Source organism: Cucumis melo, chromosome 3 (assembly GCF_025177605.1).
Source record: "Cucumis melo cultivar AY chromosome 3, USDA_Cmelo_AY_1.0, whole genome shotgun sequence".
NCBI lineage: Eukaryota > Viridiplantae > Streptophyta > Magnoliopsida > Cucurbitales > Cucurbitaceae > Cucumis > Cucumis melo.
The window spans coordinates 11,631,390-11,658,326 of record NC_066859.1 but is presented as its reverse complement, the minus strand read 5'-3'; the positions used below and the strand labels follow the sequence as shown (position 1 = coordinate 11,658,326).

Sequence of the window (26,937 nt, the reverse complement as noted above, 5' to 3'; positions counted from 1 at the left end):
TCTTCGTGTTTATTGTTACTCCCTTTTTCTACTACCACAAGATGAGTTTTTAGCTCGTTAACGTTCTTAGCGTAGGCCAGCTTTCGCTCGACAAATGTAGATGAAGAACTACTAGCAACGTGTTAGGACTTTGGCTTGGGGCCCCAAGCAAGACATTTTGAGTAACCTGGTCGTCTACCTAAAATGGTCTTGCATATCTTGTAACGCCCCGAATTTCGAGGTAAAATTTTAGCATTTTATGTGAATTTTTCGGAAATTTAAAATTTTTGTAAAATGATAAAATAATAATATGATATTAATTATATTATTATTGTTAGGTATTATTATCATTGTAATTTAATATTAATACTTTTATCATTATTTAATATTAATATTAATATTACTATTTAATATTATTATAATCATTTAATATTAATATTTTATTATAAATTATTATTGTTTTTATTTAATATATATATATATATAATAATATTTTTATTTTTTAATTTTTTAAAAAAACCCTAAAGTGTCGCGTGCGCCACCCCTTCTCTTTCGATTTCTTCTTCTTCTTCATCGTCTTCCGCTTGCGAACGCTGCCGCCGTTTTCTCCAACCTTCTCTCTTCCGCTCGCGTTCCGTCGTCATCCCCTCTCTGTCTCCGTCCGCTGTCACCGTCCTCTGTCCCCGTCTCCATCTCCGTCGGCGTTCTTAGCTTCACCGTTCGTTCGCCGCAGCCACCATCCGCGCGTTGCGCCGTCTGCCGTCCATCTACAGCCGACGTCTCCCTCTCTCTTCATTTCTGCCACCGCCGGCGGCTTCTCCCTTCTCATCTCGTGTTCCCGACGCAGACAGAACACCGAGGGGAGCGCCGTCGTTGCCGGAAGAAGGAAGGAGTACACCGAGCCACAAAGTGAAGCCGACCCGAGCCACGAATCCGAGTTGAGCCAAGCCGCGAGCCGAGCCGCAAGCCGAGTTGAGCCGAGCCGCGAGCCGAGTTGAGCCGAGCCGCGAGCCGAGCCGTGAGCCGAGTTGAGCCGAGCCACAAGCCGAGCTGTGAGCCGAGGCAAAGCCGAGCCGAGCCGAGGGTGAGCCGAGCCGAGCCGAACGCCTCCAAGCCAAGCCGAGCTCCCTGTTCACCGAGCCACCTAAGCCTTCCTTCCTCCACTTCGGGTCACGGTGAGTCTTCGGTAAGGATTATTTTGATGAATTTCCTAATGTTGCTACGTCTGATTCGAATTTGAATATTGGAATAAGATTTGGTCCTACCTTTCCTCCCTTGAGGTATTAAGAAGTTGACGTTTAAGTTCTCGGGTTCCGCGGCAGGCTTGTTTGGAGATAGCTTTCCCTTCCTTGGGTAAGTCAACAGATGTTGCTTAGGACCATTTAAAATGACTCCTACTAGTATCATCGATTAAAACCTTCGTGTTTTCGTTTAGGTGGATCCGTTGAGCGTGGACTCGATCGAGGGGCATAACCGAGTATCAGGTAAGGGTTTCCTACTACTGGACCTCGGATCGAGGCTGGAAACGTAGTAATCCATAGGGGATTACACGTTAGTAACTGTACCGAATAAATGTATGTGTGTTTGACTTTTAAGTATTGTTACTATACTCTTGTCTGATGTAAAGGTAATGCGACCGCTAGTTGTAGCTTGTGTGCTATCGGGTATAAAGAGTTGCTTGCGGATAGACCCCGATGCTGGATGTTCGGTATAGTGTGGTTATGTTAATGGGCTACGTTGTAGATTGGAATTGTATGTCGATGGACCTTGAGGTTTACGGTTAGGTACTGATATGTGCGTTCTATGGAACCACTAGACTGTTATGTAGGGTACTCTTGAATAGGAAGTTAACTGTTGTTCCCTAACGGGCCCAGTAGTGGGTCCCTTACTGGGTATGTTTATACTCACCCTTTTCTCTTCTTAAACTTTTCAGATAAGGGCACAGCGAGGGGCAGACCGACGAGAGGCAGGAAGGATGCGTGAAGGCCATATGGACGCGTCTGGTTTTCTTATTGCTTCCGCTGATGTATTTTGTTAGAATATTTGGTTTTGTGATTTTGAGTTGATGACCTGAGTTTTTATTTGAAACTTTTGTGACTGTGATTTAAAATAGGGCCCGAAACTGTTTTTTGTAATATTTCTAACGTTTTAAGAAATCGTAACCGGTCCGTTATGAATTTTGTGTTGTGTGGTCGAGTCTTAGTACTGAGTAGTGACCTCAGCTTAGTCCGGAAAGTTGGGTCGTTACATATCTCATCCATAGAGAGTGGTTGAGAGCCCTCTAGAATAGACTGTGATTGGAGTTCCAGCATTTGATTTTGCAAATAAAATGTTAATTAAGTAAAACGTGTAAATAATCTATTGTGTGAAACAAGATAAATGACAGCTTATAAACTTACATACGTATCCGTAGCCACCTGCGTAACGAACTGGCCACCCTAAGCGTGTGTTTTTCTGAATAACTCAACACAGTCGATCAGATGACCCTACTGTTCGGCGAGCTTGTGTTGGCGTTGTAGAAATGACTTGGCGCCGCAACTATGGTTGTAGGGCTATTTTTCTCTAATAGCCCTTCACTCTAACAGCCTTATTCATCGACGATTGCTCTTACATGCAAACAATCAAAACATTACATAAAAAACAAATGAAATACCATTTGAGAAAATGAAAAGTTATAAATCACCTGAACTTGTTGAGTGAGGTAGTGGTTACAGAGGAAGTGTCAATCTTGTACCCTATTTCTCAATCTAGGGTGTGGGTTGGCACGAGCCTGTTCAGGATCATCGAATTTCTTGAAATGGCAGTGGTTTTATCCCCTAAAATCCTTCCACACGGTGAGCATTTAATGCTCAACAAACAGAGTAAGTGCTGAATCAGTGAAATCCAACATGAACCATTGCTGTAAAAGAAAAGTACACAAGGATTAGGATAGAGTCTATGTACATTCGTATAGGTAACATATATGTACGGGTGATTTAAAAACTTACTTGTAAACCACTTTTAATGATCTTGATGTACTTCAATATCACATCAGCCCACTTAAGAAAGCAGACTGAAAAAGTGTTTCGCGTTAACTTGTCGATTGTATTGCTAAAGCAAACGGTGTGTGGGGAGATAGGTTTATCCTAGCGTGAAGCGATAGATATGAGGATCTTCCTATTTTGTACAACATATCTATCCAACTCCAGGTTCCTGGGGTGGTGTCGTCTCCTGGGAGTGCGAGCAGCAGGTTCATTGCTTGATCCACTTTGAAAAATCACATTGAGGACAATACTCGTACAGAGTCGACGTTGATCCTATAGTGAAGTATTTAGAGTTAGAAGTACGTACTTGCGGTTTTCCACAATTTCATCTTCATTGTTCAAGATGTACCAATTGATCTGGCGCTTCTCTTCTTATGATAGAGATCTTGAACTTGTCACGTCTAATGGTCGTACCTTCTACATAAACACTTCAAACTCACCAACTACCTCATCCTCGAGAATGCTATCATCATTTCGTTTATCCTAAAAAAACGAGTTTCAATCCCACTTAAATATCTTGAACAAAAGGTACTTGATTCATTTATGACATATGCTTTGGCAATAGACCCTTTGAGACATGCTTTATTTTAAATGTATTGCTTCAGCATGCGTAGGCTTCTCTCAATGGTAACTGTAATTAACAGGACTGGTAACCTTTGCTTCATACAGTAAGTGAACAGGAAGATGTACAATTACGCTGAAAAAGTAGGTGGAAATATTCTTTCTAGTTTGCAAAGTATGATAATGATATCTACTTGCAATCAGTCCAAATCACTTACTCTTATCATCCTCGTGCACAGGTCGTGAAAAAAACTACAAAGCTCAGTAAGAGTTGTGTACACATTTTTTGGTAAGTGTGCTCGAATACTAATAGATAGAAGCCGATGAAGCAAAATGTGACGGTCGTGAGTCTTAAGACCTGATATTTTCTTGTCTCTCTCATTCACACATCATGAAATATTAGAAATAAACCCATCAGGAAACTTAACTGATTTCAAGAAGTTACAAACTATTAATTAATTTTTCAATTAATTAATTTCTAAATTAAATATCATATATTTAATTTAATCCAAATTTAAATCATATTTAAATATAAATTTCTCTCGTAACCTATAGTTTTTAATGTGTATCATATACATATTAAATTTTAACCTATAGTTTTAATATGAATCTAATTTATATTAAATTAATATTTGAACTCATTCAAATATTTTATTCTCTCACAAATTAATTTTGAATCATATCCAAAATTAAATTTATATAATAAAGTTTGATTAAAATATAAATTTTATATTATATGTATCACCATATATTATATTAATTTCAAAAGTAGATTTGAACATTTCAAACTATAACCAATATAAGTAAATCTCATTATCCTTTACGAGCTAGGAAGGGGATCTAATAGACCTATAGATTTGAAGCTACAACGATATGAGACTAATTGGCTAAATTAATTAACCACATTAATCAATATTCACTAACTCTATGATACTCCACTAAAGACTTACAGCTGAACTCTTCTCACTGTAGTTATATTTCCGTGTGTGTCTACAGATATAGACCAATACCAGTAAGTTAGTCCTTCACAAATGTTCGTAACACTAGTTGGGTCAAATTACCGTTTTACCCCTAGGTTATTTTTAGTCCTTAAATATCAGTGCTCCTCTAATGAACAACTTGTTTATGGTTCAACCACTAAACAGAAATCCCTATCGTGTCATAGAGAGGGTAGGACACTTTGTTTAAATCCTAGAAACATTATTTAAGGAAACACCTATCTACTTACCCTAAAGTAGGGCACTGTATAATTATGTTTCCAGCTCCCAACTTGGTCTTATCCCTAAAATAATAAGTATATTGAGTCGAAAATCTAGCCACTGTAACCCATACAAATCAAAGGACAATCCTTTGTGAACAGGAGTTCAAAATACACTCAGGATTAAGACTAAGTTACCTAGGTCATCCTAATGAAATAGAAACCCAACTAGTTAACGGAGTTACATCTAATGGTTACGTTACATCTAGTGCTTTCTATTTCATGGTTCGGTCTTATGCAAACTCATTGCATAGGATACCTTCACTCCCATGTCACTTACATGAATGCGTTGGATCATTACATTTGTATCAAATACAAAGAGAGCTGTATCCATAGTTTTACTAGGATAAAGTACCCAGTCTTATCCATATGCTGTAGACTCTTTAAGCTGATCTTGACCATTGATCCCTATATGTCTCTTCGTACTGTTCAAGACTCATCAAACAACTTAGGATATTAGTTTGTTGGATTTAGGTTATTACCACAAAACTAATAATATAATCAATAACACTTCTTGAAATTATAATAATAACACTTCTTGAAATTATAATAATAACACTTTATTAATAACAATCACTAAATTATATTTATTATCTACGAGTTTTAGGACATAAAACCCAACAACCTTGAGCCATATGATCTTGAGATCCCGTAGGAACATCTTAAAGTGAACCTAACGGGTTCACTTAACAGTCATCAATATCGGTCTAAAGGTGGTGATCTCAAGAGACACTACACATGCAAGATACACTAGCTTAATAGCTAAAGCTAACAACTATCATCAGCCCTAATAAGTCTACTACAGTCAAACTTATCTAAAAATGGACATAAACATAACATACACAAATCATTCATCATTCTCCATAATTACATAGTCAGTTAAATAAAGCATGACAACATAATATTCTCAATTTCAGTCAATCTAACTAATAACCCTATCAATGCATAATCAGTCAATCAATTCATAATTCATACAATACAACTTCAGTCTTAAATGATCAGTAGTAGAAACCTCTTACCTCAAAATAGAATTAAACTACTTTGGTTGCAAATTAAATTCTCAAATTCAACCTATACATAACCAAAATTAAATTAATAATTTTTCCAAACAAATAACCAATTTAATTTACCTGAGCTTTCTCAAACTTACCCAAATTGGAGGTTGAACTAAAATCTAAAACCTTGATAGAAATCAAAAATCGAATCCGAAGGGCTCAAATTACACCTTCAAATGCCAAGAAACCCACATTGATCCAAAAATAAGCTTGAAATTAACTCTTTAATTCAACTTTTAATGAGTGTAAAAAACCAATAACAACCTTCTATACATGCCCAATAATATCACCCCAAACTCACCCAAGCCAAGATTCGGTTAATGGCAGCAAACAATAGATGGCAGATCGGTGACGTAGGCAGATAAGGTTGGTTGGGGTACAGTGCAGAGATAGAGGAGATCTACTCGGGTAGAACTCGCAGCAACGCTCAACTGGTTGGTTGAACGCATAAGGAGGTGCACAGAGGAGGCTGACGTTCGATAACTGAAGAGAAGGGTGGCAACAACATTGATGTTAGGAAGAAGAATGGTTTCCAAATTTCCTTTTAATTTGCACAGCTTACAACCGTAATAAATAACCCACAATAATAATAGTATAACAATACTTTATTATTATTTACTCCATTTTCTTCAAATAAAATGGACTAATTAATTATCTCTTCTAATATATATATATATATATATATATATATATATATATATATATATATTATTGACATGACTGCTAACCTCATCTCGCATGACCATGTCTTCCACGCCTCACTAACCTCTATGCAGGCTTCCTTGCGTGGTCTAAACGCCCAACAAACCTTTAAAGACATCATTCTCGTCTATTTCAAACGCCTAGCACACTTCTTAGAGGTTTTTCCATCCTTTTCGACCACACAAATAAGTTTGCCACCTAACTACCTTCTTTTTACCCAAATAACATCTTTATAGGTTGTTTTCTCTTGATTTGGCTGCCCACAAAGCCAAAAACGCCTACTTCTTGAACTTAGCCAAATTTCTCACTTTTCAACCTAACCTTCTTAACTCTTAAACCATTCATTCTTAGCTTTTTCCCTTTCTACCTACCATGGCACACTTACAATGACACGTCTCAAGCCTACTTTTAAAAAATCATCTTTTCAAGCTCTTTGAAAAATTCAAGTTCCTTAGGGTTCAGAGTTTACATTTCAAATTTAAACGATATGCTAAACTATCGTTTTTCTATGGTAAACAATCGTTTAGATCATATCCACCTGACCATGTAGTTCTTTTTTAACGATGAAAAAAGACCTTGAAATCTAAATGGTCGTGTTGACCATGGTAAACGATCATTTTGTTATGGTAAACGATCATTTAGATCATATCCACACGATTGTGTAGTTCTTTTTAAACGGTGAAAAATGACTTAAACTTTAAAACGATCTTGTTGACCATGGTAAATAATCGTGTTGACAATGGGAAACAATCATTTAGATCATATCATAGTGATGTTTAAACGATCTTGATATTCTTGAATATGAGGAAGATGTAGTTAATATTTAGATGAAGTTCAATATTCTTTTTAAATGATCTTGAATATTCTTAAGATTTAAACAGAAGAATAAAACGTTTAAAAGTAGAAGAAAGAAAATCCAAAAGAGGAGCTGAAAAAGTCTAGAAAAGAAGATGAATAAATAGCAAAGAAAAGTAAGAAAGAGAAGTGACTAATCGTTCATAATATCAATGGCATATATGGAATTTATAAAAAAATTTACCGACTTCATAGGCTTTTTTATTTTGTTACTTGGGCTGTAAATATTTTGATGTTTTGTTATATTTATGAAAATTAACCATAATTATATACATATACATATACATGTATATATGTATATGTATATGTATACTAATACTTAACAACTGCAATGCTCGTGATATTTCAAATCTTTTTATGTTAATGTTTTAATAAAAGATATATCATTGTTGATGATTAAAATCAAATTAAAAATTAAAATTTTAAATATATCAAAACATATATTAAATAGAGCACTTACTTTATAATTTATTCTAGGAAGAAAAAAAGAAAAAGGAAAACTTAGTACACTTGCCAAGTGAATAAATCATTTGTCAAGAAGAAAGAATAAACTTACATCACTTTTTATAGAAAAATGTGATTTATTATTATGCTCTACATCAAACAACACATTTTGAAAAAAAAGGGTTAAGTGTGGAAAAAAACAAATATACATACCAGATTGTTTGATATACGATCGTTTAGATTTGGTCATTTAGATTTGGCTATCCAAATCTAAACGATGTATTTTTTCAATTCTATTGTTTAATTTAGTTACACGATTGTTTAGATTTGGTCCTTTAAATTTGGCTACACGATTGTTTAGATTTGGTTACCCTAAATCTAAACAATATTTTCTAAAAACTTTGGTACACAATCATTTAGATTTGGCTAAACGACTTTTTTTTAAGATTTTTTTGGTACACGATCGTTTACTTTTTTCAAGATTCTTTATACACGATCTTTTAGATTTGGTTACCTTAATCTAAATGACGTAAAAAAGAATAGGAAAAGACGAAAGACGATAGAAAGAAATTACAGCAAAAAAAAAAAGAAAAAAAAAGAAAAAAGATAGAAAGAAATCAAATTTGGTTACCGAAATCTAAACAACGTAAAAAAAATAAAGAGAAAAAGAAAAAAGACGATGAAAAGAAACTGCACCAGAAAAAAAAAAGGAAAGGAAAAAGACAATAGAAAAAATCGTAGCGAAGAGGAGGAGAAAGGCGGAAGAGCAAACCTCAAAAATTTTAAACATGACTAATTTTATGGACATTGTTACACGGGCCGTAAATATTTTAATAGTTTGTTATATTTACAAAAATTTAGCTTAATAAAATTATTCAAATTATAAAATTAATTAAATTTAAAGATTTTATTATTTTTTAATGAATTTCTTAGAACAAAAAGAGAGAAACTATTTTCATATTTCTACCTTTATGCATTCTATTACCTTTTAACTGTAATTGATAATTAGATTCCAACAAAAGTTGCATAATTCAAACTCAATAGGTGTATTAACCACACTTCAGCATTTTACTAATAAAATAACTCTAATTAAAACTAGAAATTAATTAAATGAAAAAAAAATATGAGCAAAGTAGTTTGAAAAGGGAGGAAATTGAAAGATTGGAAGACAGAGAAGAGTTAATAAGAGATAAGAGTACGTAAATAGTTGGAAGATAAAAGCTTAAGAGAATGATAAAAAGAATGGATGAAGAAAAGAGAAGTTTTAATAATAAAATTAATTAATTAGAGAGAAAAGTGAGTTTTTTCTTTTTTAAATGTGAGAGAGAATTATTTTCTACATCCAGAGAGAAGTAGTGGAAGGAGAGAATAATGAATAAATTAATTAAACAACATAAAAGTAAAATATAGACTATCATAAAATTCAACCATTATTTATAAAACAACTAAAAAATAATTAATTTAATTTAGTAATTAACTATATTAATTTTTGTATTTAAATGAAAAAATTGCTACTAAAATAGTAATGTAAAACCTTATAATGAAAGAATAAAATTGGAACAAAAAATTTCTTCTCAACCATGCTTTTATACTATTGAAAAAGAAATATATATTCATAGAAATTAGAAAGGTTAGCTCCATGCGAGCAAATTCACTTCATCATTTCTATTTCCTACGTTACTTAAGGAAATAAGAAAAAGAAAATAAATAAGGTTGTCTTCTTCTTAATATGCATAGCTAGCGGTGCTTTGCATCTTTAGTCTCTCTTTACGTGCACTCGACCTTCTTCAAATGAGTTCCCTTCTTTACATACTAAATATTGAACTTTTGGAGAAAAATTTGAGGGGGAAAGAATAACAAACTAATTGAAGAAAATTCTCAATAACGTTGATAGAAAAAAAATCAAAGAAACCTTTTATATAGTATTGAAAGTTGAAAACATGTTACAAAAGCTTTTAAACTTTCAAGTCTTTAAAGATGTAATGTTAATTAGAATTAATGTAAGATTTTAATTTTTAATTAATTTCTACAATGTAAATAAAAAACTATTTACCTTCCAACTTTTCACAATTTGCATACTTTAACGTTTTTTCTTTAATCATTGAAGTTCAAAAAGTAGTGGGAGAGAGTTAAGCTTCCATAATTAATTATATTACAAAAAATGCAAAATTAAAAACGAATTTACCATCAAACCAAAATATTAATTAAAACACAAAACTAATTTTAAGAGTACAATTAAGAGAAGTTTTCTTCACGTTGAGTCTTATATATATATATATATATATATATATATATATTATTAATTGAAGAAAATGAGATAAATGAAAAGGTTGGTTGATACTTAGGATGACAACCGACAACCCAACCCATATTTTAAGGATCGGGTTGGGTTGGGTTGAGTTAAATCTGAAATACTATTCGGATTGCCAACCCAACCGACCAAAAAATATGGATTGGGTTGAATTATACCCCTATTTTCGAGTATTATAATACAAATGTTAACCTTTTCTTTCTTTGTCTCATAGATTAGAGCATTAAAACTATTTTATCATCATTTTTATTTTTTGAAAAATTCAATTATGCTTTTATAACCCAGTGATCATTGAACATGACACAATTCAAAATAAAGGGGAAGTACCATCATTAGATGTATGCCATTGATTTTCGCCCATAACTGGCCGGTAAAAGTAAAACTTAGTAAATAAAAGAATCAAAATAAGATATAAAACAAGGTTCAAATACCAAAAATACAAATATGGTCCACTTATGGCTTTTCTATTTATAGTCAAAATCTGATTTGAACTCCATTCTAGAAAATTTCATCTTTTGCTATATGATCCATCGATGACATGCCTTTGCAACAACTTTGGCCAATTAATAAAAGATGGTTATAATCGTTAAACCAAATGCCACTGTCACAACCAACCAAAATAATGAGAGAGAAATCACTCAACAGATTTCCATTGCAATAAAATTCCCGACTTTACATCAACCTAACGAAATAAACCTTTCTTTTTCGTAACTCTTTTTTTTTTTTCTTTTTGGGGGGGTGGGGGTTAAGGATTCGTTTGTAATAAAGTAATAATAATAATAATAATCAGAAATTAGCCCCATCTTCAGCAAATTTCAATAGAAACTTCAAAATTGAATGCTTGGGATCATCCCTGCCTCCTTTTTCTTTAATCTTGAAAACACCCTTCATTATTCGAGTATATAGTCTTTCAAGCTCTGGAATTCCATACTTCACCGTTCGCTCCACAAGTACATTCTTCACTGACTCGACTTGGTTTGAAATATAGCTATCTGATACTGAAGCATCTTGCGAGCCATTCCAATCTGTGAGATCGGAGGCTTCTCCACCGGAAGCATCACACATATTCCCACTACCTGGACAGGCTTTTGAACTTTCACGACTTGCTTCGCTTGTGTCGGGCTCTTGGGATGGTTTTTGTGCGACTGAATCTTGATGCTGTGGTGGCGGTCTCTCTTCTGTTTGTATTAAGGTTGTCAGAAAGAAAATACCAAGTGAGGAAAGAAGAAAATTGATGTTTTTAATAGTGAGACCCACCAACACCTTGGGTCAAACATGGAGCAGAGATCATAACTCCTACTTCTTAACTCCTTGGGCTAAACACACCCTAAAGCCTTGTGAAAGTTTAATAGGTTATTGAGTCCTCTCCAGTAAGTTAATGTTTTTAAGCTAACAGATGTACGCTCAAGTACTGAAAGCAGGAAATCAAATTTGGAAATGAGAGGTTCCAGAGATTTTTTTTTTTTTTTTTGATAAAAACGACGACTTTCATTAAGAAAGAAACGAAAGAATACACGAGGGCATACAAAAAACAAAGCCACTAAAGAAGGAAGGACCCCCACTACAGGAAAGGACCCCAACCATACAAAATCATGTCAAGATGATAGTTACGAATACCCATGGAAACCGGAGTCTAATGAGAAACATGAAAGCAAACAGGAGACTATATCTCTAGCCTCTCTCTCAACCCCTTTAAAAACCCTACAATTCCTCGCATCCCACCAAACCCAAATAATAGCACAAACGCTAGCACACAAAAGAAACCGACCTCTCCCCAAAAGGCAAATTGAGGAGGAACTCCTCAATCATATCTCTAACTTCTTTGTGGCAGACAAAAAGCATGTGAAATGTCTTGAAAAAAGAATCCCAAACATGGCTCAATGTCGGAAGTCTTCCTCCGCCTTCCAACAAAGAATACAGCAAAAAGGGCCAACCATTGATGATATCTTCCACACAAGTATGTCCAATGTACTGAGACGACCATCGAGAAACAGCCAAGTAAATAATTTCACCTTTCTAGGAATCTTAATCCTCCACAACAACGAAAAGAAAGACTCATCCACGGGGAAGGGTTAACCAGACACTAAAAGAAAGACTTACACAAGAACCCATCCAAAGGATTAGGGCTCCAAACTCTAACACCTCACCTTTGGGGTTTAGGGTAACCCTAAATCCTAAACACAAGGACCCATTCAAAGGATTAAGGCTCCAACCTCTCCCACCTCACCTTCCACAGAAAAAGGGGTGACTCTAAAGAAGAGAAAGGAGCCACCACATCCATCGTTTCCTTATCAGAAAGAGCATGACATAACCTGAAGGATAACGTACAAGAGCTCCCAGTCCACACTAGAAGATCTCTCACAAAGTGGTTTTTAAAAGAAGACAAATGATAACCATGGAAAAAGCCCACAAAGAGGTTTCTTCCCCACCTAATGATCTTCCTAAAAGTATGACTCTCTCCCATCCCCACCACACACCGAACTCGAGGAACAACATAGAGTTCTTCCATTGATATAATAAAAAAGAAAACAACGCTATAATGATCTTCCCAGAAATTTTTTTTTTTTTTTAAGGAAACACTTTTCATTGATATAATAATAATAAAAAGAGAGTAAATAGCAAAGTGGTTGGATTGGAAGCACTAGGAAACTTCTTTAAGACAACTAGAACCAAAACAATCATTCCATGGAAACCAATTATCTTGAATGCTCCTGTGTAAATTTTACCTTATGGACATAGTGTTTTACTTATGGATAAAGCTTGGATCATCCCAATCACTAGTTTAGAATAAGAATAAAAATCCGAATTTTTATACTTGCATTAAATTGAACATCTTCACGTTGACAAGAACAAAAAGGAGGATCATCTCACCACTCAATTTTAATGGCCCAAATCTATAGAACCATCCACATGTAAGAAACAGAGCAACACGTCACAATAAAACATTCCAGTCAAGCACTAGTTTCCCCAACCCATGTTGGTCTTATCTAATTACGTTACCAAGCAATCAGAGAATGTACTCAGAAAGTAAGAACCCAACCTATAGTTTAGCTTACCCCGCAATCAGTGAGTACTAAGAAACTACAATTGCTAAAAGCTGGTGCCTTAGCCAATGTCACATCAAAGGCTGCTGACAAACTTAACTTTTGCGGGAGATCTAATCCTAACTCTGTCAATAAGCTAATTTTTTACGCTCGGAGAGCATACAAGGATGTACAGTTTAACCACTCCTGTATTTAGAGCTTGTTGTGAGGCAGGACTACTTAAGCAGCAAAAAAAACTTTTCAGAAATTCTTGATTTAAGAATATATACAAAACATACAATAAGTGAGTTCACAATACCTGCATGATGAGCAGCATCCGTATTCTTCTTTGGGCGTTTTAATGCCTCATAACTTCGATTGAAGTCAACCTCTGGCTGAACATTACGCAATCGAGCGCTAGCTCGAGTAACAGTTCCCAGCTGCATAGCTGGGGCAGATGGAAACACAGATCCCCCAAGTGCATCTGGCACATTCAATGGGCCACCTTGGGCAGCTATATTGTCGCAGAATGCAATCAACGCTGGATCCATCTGCGTCAGCATTCCGTGGACCTGTGGATAAGGAAAATCTATGCTATTAAAGCCACTCAACTTGTGGGGGGGGGGGGGCATGGAGAAAAAACAAATGAACATACTGCATCGCGAAGCTCGTGAGCTCTGCTAACAATCCTAGCACCATTGTAATCATCTCCATTATAAGCCTGAAACAAATACAAAGTATATTCTCATAAACATTTATACGAAAGAAAAGCTCAGTAGAAGTGACCCCTTTTTCTTTTTTCATAGGGATGAGAAACACAAACACTGGCGTCAATAAAATGATTGAAGAACAAAAAGAAGCCCAAGTCACATATACACATAATGGGTTCAGACGGACACAAAGAAATCATAAGGATAGACAAAATTCTGGCATTTACACTTCCGCTGCTTCCCATTTGTCAGACATTTAAAAATTGAAATTCCATAGCAATACTGACGCCCACATGGAATTATCAGAGTAGACACCCCCAATTGAAATATTTAAGTTAATTTTAATTTGGATTTTAAATAATTTTGTAAATATTTCATTTATTACATCACATAATTGTAATAAATATTATTTAGTTTAGAACTTCTATGTGTTATTACAAGCAGTACCTTTGCATTAGAAACAATGAGATCAACATCTTGTATGAATGCTGAACATGTAATATATTGCCCAGAGTCAACACGTTGAAGCAACGTAGCCATGTCCATCGGGTTCTGGACGACTGAGCGGTAATTGGGAGCATCCTCATCAAGAACAGGGTAATGGAAGACAGTGAACCTTTTATCATATAAAATCCTGCAACGGGAACACAAAATCAGTTTAAACAAAGAACAACTTATTTGAAATAAAATTAAAAATAATAATAAAAGAACATATAAACTGTTTGATCAAATCTTGAACTTTACCAAATAGTCAATTCCATATTAATGATAGATGATTAAAAAAATTGGACACATTTTTCATAGGGAGTACCATCTGTATATATTTGGTTATCGTAAAGATGGCATTCCCTATTAATAAGATAGATGGTTAAAAATATTGGGAGCACATGTTTTGTTTGGAACAAGATGATCAATGTTTAAAAGGTTCAAGGCAGCCTTGAGGCATTTTCTCTTGCGCCTCGAGTTGGTATGAGGTGTAAGCCTCATTTTAAATTAATAAAACACAATTAAATATTTTAATATCATGAAGTGCTTAGAAGTACATAAGATACTCAAAATTAACCATGACAAAGAAAAAACACCCCCCAATTGCAAGACCAAATGGAGAGGAGTCAGAAGCTGCTGGCTAGGCCCTAGATCTGAGAGGCGAAAGGCTGGAGTGGAGAGGCATCCCATCCCTTTCAGTTGTCATAGGCAGGTCTAGTTTTCACCGAGTACGAAAGGTAAATGAGAGTTGGACAGAGAAAGTTGAAGCCGGTTGAATGAGTTTTGGATCAAAATCGAGTTGGGGCAGAAGGAAGCCTTGTTTCAGATGTATCTCTTTCGGCCATTGCTGACAGAGAAGTTGCTGATCTTGTTCTAGCAGAAGAGGCTGTAGCCTTTGTTGTTGAAAGGGTAGCAGTTCTTGCAAAAGCTTCAATTCTGAATCAAGTTAATTCACTCAATTATATAACAAGGTTTGCAATAGAATATATGAACATCCATTATCAAATTGATAAAGTTCTCTCATTCTTTGTTCATTGATCGGTTTGACGCCTCCAAAAGCTCAAGCAATCACTAAGAAGGCAGAATAGGGTATGTTGCTCTGCAGAACGCAATGCTGCAGCTTGGTGTTCTCTAAATAAGGAGTTTGAGAATTACTCCATTCAAGACATATGTCTCAACTGGGTTGTTTTTCTCTCTCAACCAGTATTATAGTTCGGGGCTCCGACTGCAAAATTCAGATTGCAAACTCTTTCAGCAGACTACTTCCTGAGTTCAGAAGTTTTGGTGGACTGTTTTATTCTTTTTTATCTTATTTTAGACATAGGACTTTCATGTTCTGGCCTTTACAGGTGTTTGCTTTAATTTCGGGTTTGTAATGTTTGCACTTTTGCTAGATTGTTTTAGTCTCGGCTCTCTTGTAATGATCTGATCAATGAAAAACAATCTAGTAGGGTTTTTTTTTGTATGGGAAATGATGTTGGCGCTATGGAAGTGTCAACCTAGTTGAGATATCCGGGTGCGCCTCCTGATCCCTAGGTACTTTCTTTTAGGCTTCTTTATTACTTATTGTATAACTCTCTTGTATTCTGAGTTTAATTATTAATAATTAATAGAGAAGTTTGTCTCCATTTCAAAAAAAGACAGAAAAAGATCCTAACAATTAATCGCAACAAAGAAGAAAAATCTCAATATTCTATCTAATACTCATCCACAATATCATTATCACTACTAGGATCTTCCATAGCATAATCCTCGTATCCTAGCAAGCACGGATTGAGGCACGTGACACAAGACGACACAGTGACATGTCAAATTCTGAAATGTAGGACACAACACATTGAGGACACGTCATATATGTTACTTGTTAGACCCCTCCCTCCCCTAGTAGTGTGTTGGTTTCTGGTGAGGTTTGGAGGGTCAAGATACCAAAGAAAATCGAATTCTTTATTTGGCAAGTTTTGTTAGGCCGCATGAATACCTTGGGTAGGCTGGCCAAGAAGATGCCTTCACTTATGGGTCCGTCCTGCTGTATTCTTTGTCAAAAGGCAGGGAAACACCTGGACCACCTACTTTGGGATTGTCAATTAGCGACGTTTGTGTGGTCTCAGTTCTTTCAAGAGTTCGATCTTCAGTTTGCTGGCCAGAGAAGGATCTGTGCTACGATTAAGGATCTTTTAGGAAGAAAGGCCAGTTCTTATGGCTTGGGGGTGTGCTGTCGTTTTGGACAAGAGAATTTTTAGTGTGTCCAAGAAGGACCCTTCAGAGGTTTGGCCCTTAGCGAGGTTCCATGTTTCTCTTTGGACTTTGGTTTCAAAGTTTTTTTGTAATTATTCCATTGGTAACATCATACTGAGTTGGAAGCCTTCCTTGTAGAAGACTTGTTTTTTTTTCTTTCTTTTTCTTGTGGGCTTAATTTCTGTATGCCCCTTGTATTCTTTCGTATGTCCCTTGTATTCTTTCATTTTTTTTCTCAATGAAAGTTGTCTATTTCATTAAAAAAAAAAAAAAAAAACTTAGTAGTACATAATAAAATGACAATAAATTTAACAAGGATGCAATGGTGCAAGTAAAGACCATCTTACCGGTTGCAAACATCTCTAAGGCACATTCTCAAACGTCGAAGGGCATGCTGTTCAGCTTCTAACTTGGCTTTTAACTCAGAAGCCTTTGGTCCACTGGCTACTACTGGAGCCTTGGGAAGCTCTGGAAGGGATTCAGACACTTGCACTCTTTTATCCATGCCCTCCAGCAAAACCGAAGAAGCAGCCTCAATTAAATTGGTAAAAAACAAAGACTTATCTTCACTGGACGGAGGTCTCACTTGGTAGCTGCTAATTAGAAAAAAAGGATAGAACATTAGGTTGGAAACAATTTTTCACAAACAAAACAATAGCAGATATCTTTTCTATTCTATACAGAAAAGGATGATGAGAAACCAAACAACAGAACTATTCATCTCTTTAGTCAATCAACTACCAAGTACCTTTTTCTTTTCTTTTTTTTTTCCTTCTTTTTCTTCCTTTTTTTTTTTTTTGGAAGAGACCAAGTATCTTTTTATTAATAAACTACTGTAATTAAAAGAAAAAGTTATAAGTAATCAAAGTAGAGAATCAGAAGGGAAAAAACTAGGAAAGAAGATACAAAGAGATTGGTTAGAGTGCACAAGATTCCAACAGCAGCTAAGCACCCTCTACATCCTAAAATATCTTGCTATATATATATATGTTTTAGCAAACTCTACCAAAAACAGTAAAAACATTTAAATAAATAAGGGAAGCATTCTCTATCATGAAATGGGGGGTAAAGGATAACTTTCTCTAACACGCTTAAATAATCAAAAGAAAGAACATGAGACCACCCTAACAGAGTGGGTTGCAAAATTGATCATATACCTAGACTGAGATATTTTTCCAAAACTATCGGAGTTTTTTTTAGAAGCATCAAAATATCTGATTAAGATATATATCTAAATTTCAAATATACATCATACGATAAGAAAACAAGGTTTAACTTCAGAGTGATGACTTGACCACCAAGGTTTAACTGCACAGTAAAGATTTCGGTCAAAGTAGATGAAGACATACATCCCGCGATTAGGAAAAATCATAGAAGCTTTCTCATCAACTTCAGCAAGCGAGAATAAGGATGTTCCGAGCAGTAATATGGGTAGGTCAGAAGGTAGCTCCTCTAACAGAGTCAATAAAACAGCTCTCAACTGCTGATCTGCCTGAAAAGTCAACCATCAAAACCACCCCAGCATGTTAAACAGCATAATTATAACTTATAACACTAATAAACTTTACAAAGTACAAAGTTTTTAGTAATAATTGATGAATAAACATAGAATATCTTGAAAAACGAACTCACTGTCTCCCACCAACGATGAAATTGAGGTAGGTAGAGGATTGACGGAGTAGTCCTCCTTGCTTCACCAAATATATGTACCAATGCCTCCTCAGGTGTCTTTGCACTAGGATCAGAAAGCAGTGATGGGAGCCCCAGACAATGAACAGGAAATTTCTCCAATTCATGTAAAATAGCAGGACCAAGGTGATCCTGTAAAACTAAACCAGTAAGTACATTTAGTTGGTCGCTCCAAAGTGATCATAGAGAAAATTCAGGAGGTTCCAAGATAATTACCAACCCAACGTCTTCACCACCACAAAGCAAAAGTCGAGGTCTACACACTAGTGGAATTGCAGATCCAAAAGAAAGCATGGAAAGTTTGGAAAACTCAGATGATGCTGCTAATGGAAAGGCATCAGATAAGAAAATCATGGCTTTATGAAGATGTCTTTTCAAACATGGTGCAACTACAGAAGATAGCGGCCGAGAATGCACTACAGCACCTCGATGAGCAGCAGGAGTAATTGTGGACATGGCTTCAACAAAATGATACTTCTCGACCTTGACAGATTCAACATCTATTAGAAACTTATCATCGCTGGTGTAAACCTGAGGATACTTTTGGCGGAAAGCTCGAATAGCAGCCTCAGTGCAGAGAGCCTTCAAATCAGCACCACAATAACCTACACAAGTAGCAGCAAGTTCTGACCGAAGCTCTTCTGAAGGAGGATGCTTCCACTTGCGTGTGTGAATGGTCAAAATCTCAGCACGTGCATCACAACCAGGCAATGGAAAGTTAAATTCACGATCAAAACGACCAGGGCGACGTAGAGCTCCATCGATGGCATCAATCCGATTTGTAGCTCCAATTAATACAACCTGCCCGCGGGAGTCTAGCCCATCCATCAAAGCAAGCAATGTGGAGACGATGGAATTATGAATTTGCTCCTGTTTGCTTGATCTTACTGGAGCAAGCCCATCAATTTCATCAAAGAATATGATAGAAGGCTGATTCCTTTGTGCTTCTTCAAAAAGTAGTTTCAATTGTCGCTCAGCCTCACCCACCCATTTGCTTAGAACATCTGCACCCTTCCGCATGTAGAAACTGACCTTTTGGCCGGCCTTTGATGCAGCACAGGCTAATGCTCTAGCAATTAATGTTTTCCCAGTTCCTGGAGGCCCACATAATAGCACCCCTCTTGGTGGGGTTATATGATAACTTGCAAAGAAATCGGGGTAGAGTAAAGGAAAGAATACCATCTCCTTCAAAGCATCTATATATTCTGACAAGCCACCAATGTCACCAAAGCTAACACTTTCATCAACTTGTACAGGTTGAATATCTGCCCCACCCTTAGAGCTTGGTCCAGCAGTTTGAATACCAGAAGTTAAACTTGAAAATGCATCACTTTGGTGACCCCAACCAGATGCTGCAATATTCAATCCCCAAGACGCAGTCCCATGCATGTCCAATCCTCCAAACAGCCAAGGTGGGCCAGATCTATTTCCACCTCGAGCCCATGGTATACCAGGAGCTTGGTCCAACTCATCCACAAGAAGAGAATCATCAGAATCTTCAATCCTTGCCATACGACGTTTATGAACTCTTGATCCACCCCTCCTTACATCTCTCCCAACCTTAGTCCCCATCCCTTGATGTAATACTCTACGAGGAGATCTTGGTCTTGGTTTACCTTCACCTATAGAGAGTCTCCTAGCATCAGGACGGTTTCGAAGATCATATCGTCTACGTCCCTCTTGTTCTTCTTCACCTCCTTCATCATCACCATCTTCCTCACCCTCGTCGTCAGGTTCAGGCTCACCCTCATCATCATTTTGAATATCATCCACATCATTATCCTCTATATCATTCCCATTTTCTATCTCATCTTGGCTTCCTTTATCTTCAGAGCTACCTTGCTCATCATCTGATTCTGAATTCAAATGGTCTCTAGAAACTAATCGTGAATGGCGTGGTCGTAATCCCTCACGCCTAGGAGTTGGTCTGTTGTCCATGTTTTTTTTATGTTTTGGAGAAGAAAAAACATTTTTGTTTGAGTTATTATCCCTTTGCATTTTATACTTGGGGTTGGAACTCTGCAACAAGTTATTAAGCTTCAGTATATGTGGTAAATGAAGGTAATATTTCCATGATACAATTAAATCATGTAACTAACCGAAGTTAAGTTGAGGAAGAAAAAGAATTTTTGGAACAACATTAAATCTCACCATTAAGTCTTCATCTTCGGAATCTGTGTAACCGCTAAAATTTGTACGCCTTCTCTTTTGTCGTTGAGACCGCCGAACTGGCTGCAAATACACACACAAGAATAAAGGATTCTGAGATGAGAAAAGGTAGAGTTTAAGGAGAAGAACCCTAAAGAGTAAAACTGTAATATATATGTAAATATATGTATGTATGTATGTATGTATCTATATGTATGTATGTATGTATCTATCTATATATATATATATATATAGTTTTTTTTTTTTAATTTCAAAGTAGAATAAGAATGTTGAAGTATTGACCTAGCCCATCAGCTTTGAAGAAAATAAAAGTGCTAAGAGTAAACCAAGAAATGAGGTAAAATTCAACCATAAAGCACCAAAAGTAAGGCAGAAATATCCAAGCCCAAGCCCAGGCACAATAACATCCAAATCTAACCATAAAATCATGCAAACATAGGAATAGCAAAACTCAACACCAATATATAAATCCAGCAAAAGTGTATAATCCTTACACAAGAATACCTCCAAAGGCTAACCACAATGCACAAAATGAAAAATAAAATTTAGTCGATTGAATATATCAGTCGGATGACACTAAAACTAAAGGTTAAATTACGAGTCGCTCAACTAAGTATGAGTAACAAGTGAACTTTCCCCGCCCATTTTATGTGAAAAGCAAAATCACATTAATAAAAGACAAAAAAAATTTAAAAAAAACTATAGCTAAAATGGGGAGCCACCAAAGGACAATTACAAGACGTAACTCAAATCGTATAATCCTGGCACGTCCACCAAAATAGGTTCCATAAATAAGCTAAAACAAACCATTATAGCTTAGAAAGACCAATGAAAAGTAGAAGAGTTTGAGGAGCTTATTCCAAACCACCGCAGCATAAGAGCAGAAGAACAAGTGTTGCCTGTCTTCCCCACCTTTATGCACAACACCCACCAAGAAGAAGACCAAGACCAGTTTGGCATTCTTCTATATCATCTATTTTAGGTGTTTATCACTTAGGAATTTTGGTGAAAACAAAAATCTTGGAGCGGAGCAAGTGGTGGACAGGATAAAACAACTACATCAAGAAGTAATAGACCACCTAGAAAAGCAAATGCTTCCTACAAGACAAAATCATACTCTACAGAGACCCAAAGGAGAACATTCTTGAAGTGAATCTTAAAGGTTCTTGCTCTTTGTGGACATCTTGGATCAGTTCTTGTTGCATTTATGGCTGCTGCCATTGTGCTCCTCGAGTCCTCGGTTTTCTTGAACTTCTTGATGCTTTCTTTTTTTTTTTTATGAGAAACACAACTTTGATTAAGAAAGAGTGAAGGAATACACAGGCATACAAAATCCCAAGCCCACAAAAAGGACTCCCGCTAAAAGAAGGGACTCCAACTATACAAAATCATGTTCATAGGATAATTACAAAAGATCTTCGAAATCAAACTTAACGAGAGACACAAAAGCAAACAAGAGACCAAAAGCCCTCACACCCCTTCTCAACACCCCTAAACCCCTACTATTTCTCTCATCCCAAAGCACCCACAAAATAGCACAAATGCTTGCACATCAAAGAAAGCGGCCTTTCTCCCCAAATGGCAGATTCAAGAGGAACTCCTCAATCATATCTCTAACAACTTTGTGACAAACAGTGCTAGAGCCAAAATTCAGGAAAAAAGAAGTCCCAAACATGGCTCGCCAACTCACAATGCCAAAGGATATGGTCCAAGTCTTCCTCCGCCTTTCGACACAAAATACAACAAAAAGGCCCAACCAACAATGGCATCTTCCTCAAAAGCCTATCCAACATATTGATACGACCATGAAGAACCTACCAGGTAAAGAAACAAACGTTTCTAGGGACCTTAATCCTCCAAATTAATGATGATTATACTCAATCTAAGGACCTTTCTTGAAACTTTTGATGATTGTACTCAATCTCGCTACCCTTGTTTTTATTCGTCGATATTTTGCCATCTTCAACCATGAGAAGTTCGATTGCTTGCTGAATGCCCACGATGGTGTTGCTCAGTGATGGATTCTCCACGCCCGTGAGGCATTGATCAATTGTTTGAGGAGAGGAAGATGCTTCCACATCAATGGGTTTTGAAGGTTGTTCTTGGGGTTTTCTCCGCCCATCAGGTCCCTCTCAAGAAGTGCTCTAGTACCAGTTTGGTGAAAACTAAAATCTTAGAGTAAATCTTGGAAAGAATTTTATTAATTGTCTAGAATGAGAGAAACAAGCTATCCCTTAAATAAACCCACAGGATAAGGGTTTGATCACACCTAACTACCTAGTTAACTAACCTACCCCCTCAAATAGATCCAAGGGGGAAGGACTGGAACACACCTAAACTAAAATTAAATCATGATTTTATAAAGACAAAATAACAAATGGATGAATTTCAAAATAACAAATGGATGAATTTCCCAAAATGCCCCTATATCAGATTTTAGACTTCCAGATGAGGTTAACAAAGGGGCTGATGATATCTTCAGTGGTTCCAGTTAGCTTGCTGCCCCTGGACTTTACAGAATAACCATCTTCTTTTTCACGAGTCCATACTTTCCTGTCTAACTAAAGGTGAAATCTGTGATCCAACTAAGGAGGGCAACCCACTCCTACCCTCAATCTTTAAATCATACTGTTCCTTCTAAAATTGAGGTCCCAGCCAAAAGAAGAGAATGACCAGCATGACGAGCCTAGGATAACCAAATTTGAGAGGAATGTTTAAGAGCCTGGGTCTTCCTGAATCCTGACTCTTCCTAAAGAAAAACTGGTCCCCCTTTCAAACTTCACATTTATACCATTTATCAGCCTTTTTCCAGCAGTTTGTTCATTGTATTCATGCCAATTCTCCAATTATTCCCAAATCCTTTTTCACTCAGAACATGTTCTTTTCGCTGTCTAGCCATATTTTTTAAATACAATTTCAAAAAGAGTGTCTTATGTTGTTACAAATCTATAAAGATCAAGAATTTTGCCCTAGAGATTAATTCTTAAACTACTATTTATCCTTGCCATAATCAATGCCTTGCCCATAAAACCTTTTGAACTGATATAAGATATAGGATATAGTACTCACAACAGCATTAGCAGTTGGCATGGATTGCTTCTTTGGACGAAGCAGCTTGGCAATTCTAACAGCTGGGGTTCTATTCTTGCTGGGTTTGAAGGTTGCAGAAGAACCATAATATACATATGGACGACCATACGATATTGGTCTCTTCCTTGGTCGAGCACTTGTGCGTAGTGGGCTGGAGACTGGTCCATCCCCCAGACCAGTTTGCTTCGGATACATGGTCGATGTAAGAGCTAGATTGGATTGATAGAACTCCCCGTGAGTGCTTCTGAAGACAACATCTGACAAGCAATTATCCTTGTCAGTTTTTAACCAATGATAAAGCAAATAAAACTGTAGTTAACACCTTAGCTAACATGCTTTTTCATAACAATAAATGTACATAAAATTGTAATCACATCATGAAAGATCAAGATATCCCTAGTTAAATTGTGCAGTTCACCATGACAATATTAATGCTAAAAAGGTGAACGAAAGCTTGATCAGGACCAACAGAGAAGTTACAAAGACTCAAGGGCACAAATTATTTCACAAAACAACATGTTCCTAGATCTTAACTAATGTTTTGACAACAATATACTGAACATAATATCTACGTCTTGTCCCACCCCCCCACCCCCCACCCCCCGAACACCAATAAGAGGTAATTTCTTAGACTTGATCCCTGAATTGAAGTACTCAACTGCGACTAAGAGAGCACCTGTATATGGCACATTCTGCACAAATTCACAAGGTGCAAACCACATTACTTCCTTTTGTGTACTTTCTTATTAAATTCACGGCCTTGCATGATCATCTGCTAATTACTAGCTAATATTCGCTCTGTCACTCCCTCACTACGTAAAAAACATACAACCTAGGATAAACAATCTAATCACGAGTTTAAAAAATAAAAATCCAAACAAAAGGGCAACACCTTTCACAAGTATTGTCCATTAATTACGCACAAGATGAGAGCAACCTCCAATAGCAGACATTGATAAGCAGCAGTTGCATTGCATGTTAGTAAAACAAACCTGAGCTGCTTCTTGCTGCGCTTTCGCCTGATGAAGCCTCCGAACGAAGGAATATCCCAGGCTTCAACAATCAAGAAAGTCTGATCAAAATATCAACAAAGAAGAAGCATTCCGAGAGGTGGAAAAAAGAATTGAAATAGTGGGAAGAAGAAAGGGGAGAGGAGGAGAATGAAGAAGGTAGTGAAGAAGGTGGGTAACTGTCAGAGATTCAATAGGTGTAAAATTGCATTCGAGTGAAGGAACTTAGGTGGGATGAGGAAGACGACGAAGGCTGGGGAAGAAAAAAGGAAGATCGAAGCTCAAGAAAAACAGAAATTTTTTCCATGGGGAAGACGGAAGAGAGAGTGCATGGCCTCAGCTAGGGCTTTCGTGGGCCGTCCATTTTTTGGGCCTTTAATGGGCCGTCCATTATTTTGTATTCAGATCCTACCTTTGAATACGACCCGACCTGATCCTCCTCAAATATGCTTTTGAATGGAATTGCCTTGTGTTTTCTATTCCGTGTACTATTTTTTCTTTTTTCTTTTTTTGTTAAAATATCATTTTAGTTTCGGTGCTTTGATGATGGTTGTTTCGTCTTAGTTTATGTCTAATGATAACTTATAGAACTATAAATTATTGTTTCTATTTATCCAAGAGAAGTAGGCAAAACTAGTAAGAAATGCATCAAATACACTTGAAATTAAGTTCACATGTTTACGATGCATTGATGTTTGAATATTATAATTTCTTAGTGTTTTTCATCGTAGGATTTGATAAAAGATTAGAACAATTAGGCTAATGCAATTTTTAAAAATTTGCAATGCACACTTAGAAGCAATGTTGTGAGATAAAGAGAAGAACTTGTAACGACCAATTCCTTATACTAAGCTGAGGTCATTACTAATTAAAAAGATAAAAAAATTTTCTAATAAAAAAAATGAAAAGGAAACAAAACCTCGAATACTTATTAAATTCATAAACAAATGTTTGAAAGATTAAATTAAAACAAACTCCTAACTCGGGCCCTATCTAGTTTTAAAGATAAATAAATAAAATAAAATAATGTGTTAGATCCAATGACATGAAGCGGAAGCAAAAGAGATCCTTATGACTCACCATGGTCACTTCTTGTCATTCGCCAACTTTTCTCAGCTCTTACCTCTACGCCTGCCTGTAAAATTTAAACAAGAAAGAGTGAGTATAAAAATATACTCAATAAGGGACCCACTACTAGTCCCGCTAGGTGCCTGTTAACTTCCTATTAAAGTCCTGTAAAGTGATACCCCTAAACTGGCACGTTCCCTAACACGTGCAATCTGTGGTCCTTGTAGGAATATATCTGGTCTTTGGTGAGCCCAAAGGGACACCTAGGACAACTGGTCTTTAGTGTACCCGAAGGAAACACTAAGACAATCAGACTGTGAGTGACCCCGTCGAGTCACTCGTAATCATGTTTATGTCAATGTCAATGTCAATGTCATAATGGACTGGTAATCCTGTCGGACTACACAGTCATAAAAAGGTGGTGATCCCAAGGGACACCCATGTGGGTACGACTCTAATAGAATAAGCTAACAATAACCCTATCCATAACATGTAACTTGACATAACATTATCATAAACATGGCATAACATAACAATCATAGCATACTTATCCGAAATATCTTAATCATAAACATAACACAGTTGTCCTCATCAAGATACCATTAGTCATATCATAACATCAGTCATCAACATCAATTATCATTACAATGTCAGTCATTATTAGTAACATCGAGTTATGCAATTTAGCTATCGTTCATGCATAACCATACACACCTGCGATCTCTTAATTTCAGTTAAAGTTCTAGTAGTAAAGTCTCTTACCTAGAGATTAGTTAAACCGAGATTTTCCTAACAGTCATGGTCAAACTTCCCAAAGGAAAAATCCTAAGCAACAAGGGTAAGTAACTAAGTTTAATAATTTAACTCGCATATGACTAAGGATCCAAAAATCCAGTTGGTTTAACTTACCCAAAAATCGAGGTCGAAATCAATTTAGACTTAGTTGGACAAATTTCTAGCTCGGTTTCCAGTTAACTCTAGTGAATTTAATCCAACAATTAATTAATTAGAGCCTGAAATTAATATTTGTTTGGCACTAACTAAAACCCACTCAAACTTACCCAAAAATATAGGCAAAAGCCAAAAATGGGTGAAATAGGGTGGAAACAAGCTTGACATCTCAAATGGCTTGGCTAGAGGGAAAAAATCGACTGGTCGGCTCGACTAAGACGTGCACGCGGCTCGAGAGTGGAGAAGATGGCCTCGGTCAGGTTCAGGTTCGCGGCAAGGCACGAAACGACAGACGGTTTCAACGGAGCGACAGACGGA

General features: G+C 36.4%; 1 protein-coding gene across 7 annotated transcripts; it reads right to left on the bottom strand.

The window, feature by feature from the left end:
• Window positions 1-10,811: 10,811 nt before the first annotated feature.
• On the bottom strand, window positions 10,812-24,908 carry LOC103488668 (ATPase family AAA domain-containing protein At1g05910). Of its 7 annotated transcripts, none has more exons than XM_051082807.1 (12): window positions 24,583-24,906; window positions 23,570-23,847; window positions 20,483-20,563; window positions 18,757-20,350; window positions 18,548-18,651; window positions 18,275-18,463; window positions 17,992-18,134; window positions 16,990-17,238; window positions 14,369-14,555; window positions 13,867-13,932; window positions 13,531-13,783; window positions 10,812-11,366 (listed from the first exon to the last, which is right to left on the bottom strand). In XM_051082807.1, the coding sequence occupies exons 2-12, from the start codon at window positions 23,783-23,785 to the stop codon at window positions 10,975-10,977; spliced, it is 3,474 nt and encodes a 1,157-aa protein (XP_050938764.1). In that variant the 5' UTR covers window positions 23,786-23,847; window positions 24,583-24,906; the 3' UTR covers window positions 10,812-10,974. The 7 variants fall into 7 exon arrangements, with proteins under 7 accessions (XP_050938764.1, XP_050938765.1, XP_050938762.1 ...); XM_051082808.1 differs by having other exon boundaries at window positions 16,990-17,235; window positions 24,583-24,905; XM_051082805.1 differs by having other exon boundaries at window positions 10,812-11,363; window positions 18,548-20,350; window positions 24,583-24,908.
• Window positions 24,909-26,937: the final 2,029 nt, after the last annotated feature.